Source organism: Plectropomus leopardus, chromosome 22 (assembly GCF_008729295.1).
Source record: "Plectropomus leopardus isolate mb chromosome 22, YSFRI_Pleo_2.0, whole genome shotgun sequence".
NCBI classification, from domain to species: Eukaryota; Metazoa; Chordata; class Actinopteri; order Perciformes; family Serranidae; genus Plectropomus; species Plectropomus leopardus.
Window position 1 is genome coordinate 18,571,604 of NC_056484.1, and position 8,607 is coordinate 18,580,210.

Below are 8,607 nucleotides of genomic sequence, written 5' to 3' on the forward strand. Positions count from 1 at the left end.
ACAAAATTTACTAAATAAAATGTATACTCTTATTCCACTACATTTTCCCATAAACATTTTAGTCACAAACTTCATCCACCACAGGATATGAGTAGGGGAGGGACATTCAACAACTGGTCATGTTTCGTATTTTAATTACCCCCAGAACCCCAAAACCCCAAAAAAGAAAAGAAAGGCAAAATTTACCTGAAATAAAGAAAAAAAAAAAAAAAAAAAAAAAAAAAAAAGTCACCTCTGCACTTCGCTCCAGTCAGACAGACCTACTTCCAACCTGCTTGTTTACCATTTACGGCGATCGCTACGGGTACAACTTGACTGGAAAATGTCTCGCGCTGCGGAGAGACTCAAACTGCTGATCAATCATCTTGATCGATCACCGGCGGTTATCGTATCCTTTGTATTTTGATCGCGGATCATCGACACTGCACAGCGCGGAGCAGGCTTACCCGTTAGCCGACAGCTGCGCAGCTAACGGCGGTCAGCAATCTTGGGACAGGCCAGTGTCCCGAGATGGACCGCAGGCCTCCAGGAATATAAGGAGGAATATTATTGTTTATTAATGTTTTATAACGTTAATATATGTACCTCTTGCACATGTAGGCTCAGTTCAGTGACACCGTTTTTTTTTGACTTGACGCTGCCGCCATTGTTCCTGTAACGTATGTAAACGATAGCTAACTGTTACGTGAAAGCTCTGAAATAGTGTTTGTTGTACATTATGCTATTTCTCTCATATAGGCTATCACAGTGGTTGGTGTTTCTATTACCTTTTTGCTGGAGACATAAGCTGAAAATATGTGGAGGGATAGCCTTTTTTTAGGTCAGCTGAAAGTCTGTTTAATGGCTTGTTTATCATTTCATCTGTATGTTATTTTGTACTGTTGTCAGACATTTTTCACAAGTATCTAAACCAACGGGCAACTTGGTTCTACAAATTGCAAGAAACTAATAGATTTAGAAAATTATTTTTTAAGAAGATAGAGAAAAATGTATGGGGAAAAAAAAAGAAAAAAGCTAGGGGGAAAACTACTTGTATAGTTAGTAAATCTACACAGTAAACGTGCTACAGAATTATTGCAATTTTAACTACTTTTTCAATGTATTTCCTTTTTATTTATTTATTTAGATAGAGAAAAATGTATGGGGAAAAAAAAAGAAAAAAGCTAGGGGGAAAACTACTTGTATAGTTAGTAAATCTACACAGTAAACGTGCTACAGAATTATTGCAATTTTAACTACTTTTTCAATGTAATTTCCTTTTTATTTATTTATTTAAAAAAAATATTTGTTTGCTCAGGTTTCAAAGGGTTAAAAGGCTAAATTAAACTCAATTTTTTTTTTTTTTTTTTTTACTGTTAAAAACTGCTTTAACACAACATTGCTTTTACTGCTGTTTCGTTTCCTTGACTGATTTTCCTCAGGGATCTTCACCAACTTATGCCCAAACCTTCGCCAACAGTCCCCCATGGAGATTCAGGTAGAGACACAACCTTAGTTTTAGTTGACACTCATTCCAACAAATAACAGCTGCCCCAGGCTTAAGGTTAACCAGTTATATAATCCATGTGATTCAATCACATTTGACACAGTTTTCTCCAGTTCATGTCTTTATGTTCCCAGCTTTCTGGGAAGTTAAGTAAAAAATAAAGCCAGCAACTGGAATTTACTATCTATTTTGGCTGCCCGGGTAGCCAAAGTGAGCTGGCTCAGTTCTGGCCAAAAGTCGGCATGCTGGAGTAAATAAATCAGCCACATCGAGTTACTCAGTTTAGGCTTGGGATGAGTGATGCCCCAGAAATAGGCCAAGAAACTGGCCAGGTCTGGCTGCAGACATTGACATCATACAGCCGTTATCAAAAATAACTTAGCCCAGCATTGGCCCAAACTCGGCATGCTGGAGAAAATCTGTCGGGCCGCATCCAGATGCCAATCTGGGCTGAGACTCAGGATTAATGATGCCTCTAGGATGGGGCCAAATAAACCAGCTCTATTCCAGCTGCTGACAGCTTTTATCAAAAAAGTCATGGCCCAGCATCGGCTCCAACTCGGCATGGTAGAAAAAATATATTGTCCTGATTCTGGCTGCAAACACTGACATCGCTGAGCCGCTATCAAAAACTTGGCATGCCAGAAAAAATAAGTTTAGCCGCATCTGGTTGCCCAACTTGATTGAGACTGAGGATGAATGAAGCCCTGCCATCACTGGGCACTGTCTATCAATCAGTATACTAAACTTAACTTAATATATGTTGATGATGTTGTGTATCATAATTTCTTTTGGGAAGATACACTTGTGATACTGACTTGCTGACCCCAGATCAGCGGCTCTTCTACGAGGAAAATGGCTTCATCCTCATCAAGAATTTGGTGTCTGACGAGGACATCGACCGGTTCGGGTGAGACTCTGAGAACTGCAAAGAAAGTTTTTCTTCCAGATTATAAACATAACATCAGCACTGTTATTAATCTGAGTAACTAAGCTGTAGAACTTCCAAAATACAATAATAAAGCCATGGTTGACAACCACAAACTCACAAAACAACAAGTGTCTCTAAGAATATTATTTTGCTGTTATCTTTGTATCAAATTTACAGGTAAAATGTCAATCTACTGTGAAATAAGTAACTTTTCATAGACCTGCAGATGTACTGTGAAGTGCTGAATGTGATCTATGTGTGTTCTTCAGGAAGGCATTTGAGCGGATCTGTCGGCAGGAAGTAAAGATTCCCGGTCTGATTGTGATGAGGGACGTGGCCATTGCTAAGTCAGAGTTCGTTGCGGATCAGAAAGCAGTTTCCAAACTCCAGGATTTCCAGGAAGATCCTGAACTGTTCCGGTACTGCACCTTACCCCAGGTACAAAACAAACAAACACACACACACACACACACACACACACACACACACACACACACTACATATTAAGTATTGATTTTTTTCTATTAGTTTTAAACCAACAAATTAAAAATAAGGACCTGCAGTGAATATGTAGTGTGTCATAGCTTAAATATACCTAGTTTTATATCATTGTGAAATGGTTTGTTATTAGACTTGTAGCAACCCCTGGGAATGAGAGAAAACCCAACATGAAAGTGCCAAAAATTGCAGTTTTTTGAAAGCCACCCTCCTTTGTTGTCTCCTAGTCAAAGCTCACAGATTGGATGCAGGGACACTCAGAGCATTATGCTGAGTTAAAGCTAGATGCAGACACAGCACAAAGCTCATTGATTTTCCTTGGAAATGGCCGGCTTATGCTCTGCAGGGGTATTTTTGGCGTTTGATCTATTTTTTCTGCAAGCGAATCTGGAAGGAAAACACAATATTTTTTTTATGAACTATATAAAGGCAATACTAGATATGACAAAGATGACCTGAGTATGATAAATGATAAAATATGCATGCCATGCTTCTACGTATTTGAAATTTGCGTCTGCACAAAAAACAAAAGAGGCCAAGGCACACACAAAGACACACATACACACACACCAGACATGAAGTCACTTCTGTGTCCAATGTGAACATAGTGAAAGCATCAACAGTTTTTTCACACATAAACATGAATGCCAACAGAAATAACTTCCCTTTTTTAATTTAAAATTCACCCTAAGTTTGAAGCAATTCAAATCTGAACACTACTGGACAAAAACTTGTGTTTTTCTCTGTCAGATTCTGAAGTATGTGGAGTGTTTCATTGGACCCAACGTCATGGCCATGCACACAATGCTGATCAACAAACCTCCTGATGCAGGTACGAAGCGATTAAATACAATCAAGTGGTCCACGTTTGGAGAACCCCGAGAACTACTAGACCTCACTGGGAATTGCTGTAGTGAAATGTTTCTTTTTACCCTTTCAAATTTAGCCTTATCCAGATTTATCCAAATATCCAAATAATCCAACTGTCGTTTCAGGTAAGAAGACGTCTCGTCACCCAATGCATCAGGATCTGCATTACTTCCCGTTCCGCCCAGCAGACAAGATCGTCTGCTCCTGGACAGCGATGGAGAAAGTGAACCGGCAGAATGGCTGCCTGGTTGTCCTGCCGGGAACACACACCGGAACACTGCAGGAGCATGACTACCCTGAGTGGGAGGTATAAACACACACGCATGGGATTCTTCAAGAAGCACGATAACACCTGCTAGAAAGTACACATATGCACTGTCTCATGTGTTCTCAGGGTGGCGTCAACAAGATGTACCATGGAGTGCGTGGCTACGATCCGAAGCACCCCAGGGTGCACCTGGAGATGGAGAAAGGCGACACTGTTTTCTTTCATCCGCTGCTGATCCATGGCTCTGGCATGAATCAGACACAGGGCTTCCGCAAGGTGCTACCCATAATCCACCTGACATTTTCTTTAACAAACTCCATACTTCATCAACACATGGGAATTTTTATGCTCTTATTTTTTTGAGTTACAAAAAATAAGTCAAATTAAAGTGATGAAAATATGCATGCAATATATTTCAAGGCAGCAGTGTGTGAACGTGTGTGTGTGTGTGTTTGTTTCTAGGCCATCTCCTGCCACTATGCCAGCTCTGACTGTTATTACATCGACGTGAAGGGAACTACACAGGAGAACATAGAGAATGAGGTGAAGGACATCACAAGTAGAAAGTACAATATCGACGACATTTCCTTTAAGGTCAGTCATCTGCATTCATAATACATTCATCTGTTAGAATCATTCCATTATACAGCTACAGATACTATACACAGACTGTACATAAAGATGGACGATGTGTCTCGACGTACTCAAACTGTACCAAAATTAAGCAAAGCATTTTGGATACTGCCACTGCAATCTTGGACTGGTGATGTCATTTAGAGACAGAAGTATGAGGAGTAGTAATCTCCATGTTATCGAGTTCCTGCCCATACACCCATCTGATCAATCATGAGCAGCACCACTGACTACGATCACACCGACTGGCACACACAACTGTCAATCATGAAGTCGAACCATTTATTCTTGCACCAAAAAAACGAGTAAAAACAAAACTCCTCAGAAAAACAAAGCTTGAACAAACATCATTGTGGTCAGAACTACCTAAAATTACAGAAACCACCCTTGGAAAAAAACATAATTCGTGTGTTTGTTGATCTTTTAGTTTGGCCCATGTCCCATATGTTAACATGGAGGCAGGGTTTATGAACCATACTGCAGCCAGCCACCAGGGAGTGGTTGAGATGTTTTGGCTTTACCTTTGGGGAGCAGTTATGTCCTCCTTCCTCTTTAACAGTCTGTCGGCAGGTTTCCTTTACAGATTTGCGCAAAACTTAAGTGATATTTTTAAAATGTTGATACAACACAATTGCACGATGACTGCGTTTCCCTTGAGTGATGTTCTGCGTCTTCTCCTCTCGCAATAACAATCCAAGAAGTATGTTAATGGATGTTCAAAACATCAACAGGTTTGTTTCTATTGCAGCCACCACACTAGCCGTCATTATTTCCAATCAAAGGTGACGTAGACATGTTACGCAAGCCATAACGGAAAGGCGACCCCCTAATAAGTGGGAGTGGCCATATGTGAGGTATTTCTGGGAGGTGATAGTCCACATGTTCACAGAGGAATTGTAGATTTAAAACTTTCAGATCATCTGCTCAACTTTTGAAGAGTTATGCAATGCAATAACACTTTAGAGCCTGCTGCATCATGCCTGAGGGAGCCAGAGCATAGCCATAGCATGATGTAATCTATGAAAATGTTGTTTCTATAGCTGTTTTGCGAAATAAGGCTTTTTTGGATTGCTGGAAATACCACCTTATGTAAGTGTCAAAACTTTTTGGCGATAATTGGGAGATTTTTTTGAAATTGATGCGTTTCCACTATTTTATATTTGGAATTTGCTCAGTGCATTACAGCTTGCTCAAAAGATGTCTATGTATCAGTAAAATGGCTGATTATTAAGCGTGCTAAAGGAAAAAAAATCTTGATTCTCTCAGAATGTTTCTAAAGTTATGTTTTTGTCGAACTGACCCTTTATCTCTGCTACAGGACACCTGGGCTTTCCGAGGCCGCCTGGTGCAAGGAGAGAGGATCTCACTGTGAAGGTGCCAAAAGTGTGCAATGAAACAGTCGCCACGTCGCTGCAGGGTGACCAACCACTGAGCTGAAATGACAACAGATTTACATATATGTTGATTAGATGAGAAGCAAAATGGTTGATTATTAATTTCATATAGTCACTAATTCCCATTAACAATGAAGGAGTGTAATTTTTTAGATGAATTATTGCCTGTTTAATTAAGGCTTCAGAGTTTGTGATCACTAACATTTGGGAAATGTAAACTAGGGCATGTTGTTCTAACGGAGAATATAAAGACAGGAAATTTAAATAGACAATGTCTACCTCATAAGTACACCGGTACATACAAGTTAAAGCATTTGACATTCAGTACACCTCTTGCTACTTCACGTCTGCACAAAATGTAGTTAAACTGCATTTAATATGAGTGTTAACAGGGTGTGAACGCATCAATAACTGTTTATTGAATTGTTTAATTTACTGAAACCTTAATATAAAGGGATGTTAATGATTTATGTCATGTTTATTAAGAAAAGTAAGTGTTGAGACTGATCGAGAGGTAGAGAGAGGTGGAGAAAGAGACAAAGTAGAGTGAAAGAAAAAAAAAGAATCAGTGTTGATTGTAGCTCTTGTGAACTAACACTACCAGAGGCCTTGATCTTATACTGCCATATAAATATATCAACATGTTTATGATCTTGTGACGGTTTGATGATGAGTGAATGGATGTTCGTTTTCTAGAATCTTGCTGTGATGGATATGTTTTAATATCAGTAATAAAAATGACTACTATATTATCGACATCTTGTTTAATTTTCTTCAAAGCTACAGACACAGAAACACACACCTGCCCCTTTGACCTGCACTGTAATTTATCAGTCATATGGCAGATGATGATGAATAAATAAATAAGTCTGCATCACAATTAAGGGCTTATAATGTAATAAAATCTTGAAATGGCGACATGACATTTATATTTTACACAATAATCTAACTCATTACAAAAGTAGTATGTAATGTATTATGCCTAATTAAGTAATCTAATCTATAGATCTATAATGCAAAATCTATTGCACATAAATATTCATTAAAGCCTGTTTTTTTCCCACTATAGATGTTTTACAGTACCTAGATTCTGGATGCCAAGATGTTTTTAATATTGCCTGATGCATATGCCTTACAACAGGTAGTCCATAACCCTGAGGGGGTCCTCAGAGTGACTGCGGGGGGGCGCCATAGTACCATTTGATAATTTAAAGGTCCAGTGGGATTTTGGGAGGTAAATTGACAGAAATTGAATATTCATAACTATGTTGCTATTAATGTATGATAGCCTGAAACTAAGAATTGTTGTGTATTTATTACCTTCAACTGAGACTTTTACATCTACATACTAAGCAGGTTATCTTCCACAGAGTCCGCCATGTTTCAGTTCTGCAACCTCACCACCACATGTCACTAAGTTCTACACACTGTACCATTTGAATTTCTTCTATATATTTATTTTTTAAAATTAAAGAGTGTCTGACCGTTCACATTAATATTAATCTAACATATTATGAGCAAAGATAAATTGTCCATTACATAAAACAAACAAGAAAAAAAAAGTTGAGTCACAGTACACAACATAAATGATTGCAGGCTAACTGTTACCTATGTATCCATTTAGCTTAGGCTAAATCACTGTGTGGCACCTATCCATAGCAGTGAGGTGAACTAGTTAATAACACTTACATACTATTTAAACTTATTGGCCAAGTGTACGGACATTCTTATAAGCCACAATAATTGGCTTTTTATGGTAATATTTTGAGCAAGAGACTCAGGCACAAAAATCCATGTCAGAAACCATCAGCAAAAGTGCAGAGGGTAAGGCTAATGCACCTAGCCATGCTACAACTTTTTCTGACTTAGCAGCTACAGGCAAACGCAAGTGGGAGAAGACCCGAAAAAATGCAACTTTCAAATGCATCTCAATGTATAGCTAAGGGGTCTCTGTCCTGAAAAACATTAAAGACCCCTGGTTTAAACCAACAAGAGAAAGATGCTGCATTCTGGGCAGGGTGCCCCGATTGGTTTATCATTTACGGTGTTATATGACTTAATTTTGTATTGAATATTTATTGGCTCTTCTGTCCAAATGACAAAAACAGTATGTGAAATCAGGCAGCATAGTAGTGACACTGAGACATCGGAAAATGTGAAACTTAAACTAAGTTTCTGTTTAGTAGGGCTGAGATGTTAAACTATATAACCAGAGAGAGGAACTCCAAAGCACAGGGGATTATGGTTAAGAGGATCATCACGCTTGGAAAGAAGAGCACAACAAAATAAAGTCACACATTATATAAGACCGGCCTTATCGGCACTCTTGCAGTCTTATCTGTTATCTGTTTTCTTATCCGATTTGTTTTGAATCTCTTACCTGGCAGGATGACAGGTCACAATAACAAACAGGTAAGAGTCGAGTCCAGCCGTGAGACATCTGTTTTAAGCTCTATTTGGACTGGAACTGGGCGGCATCAACCTGGATGAACCAAATTCAAAATCATATAAGCACATTTTCATAAGT

At 38.8% G+C, this 8,607-nt stretch overlaps 1 protein-coding gene across 1 annotated transcript; it reads left to right on the forward strand.

The window, feature by feature from the left end:
* The first annotated feature begins 239 nt into the window (after positions 1-239).
* Positions 240-6,817, forward strand: phyh (phytanoyl-CoA 2-hydroxylase). The gene is made up of 9 exons (XM_042511326.1): positions 240-388; positions 1,422-1,477; positions 2,286-2,396; positions 2,687-2,855; positions 3,666-3,747; positions 3,911-4,092; positions 4,180-4,329; positions 4,516-4,647; positions 6,005-6,817. Exons 1-9 carry the CDS (start codon positions 323-325, stop codon positions 6,056-6,058), a joined length of 1,002 nt encoding a protein of 333 aa, XP_042367260.1. The 5' UTR covers positions 240-322; the 3' UTR covers positions 6,059-6,817.
* Positions 6,818-8,607: the final 1,790 nt, after the last annotated feature.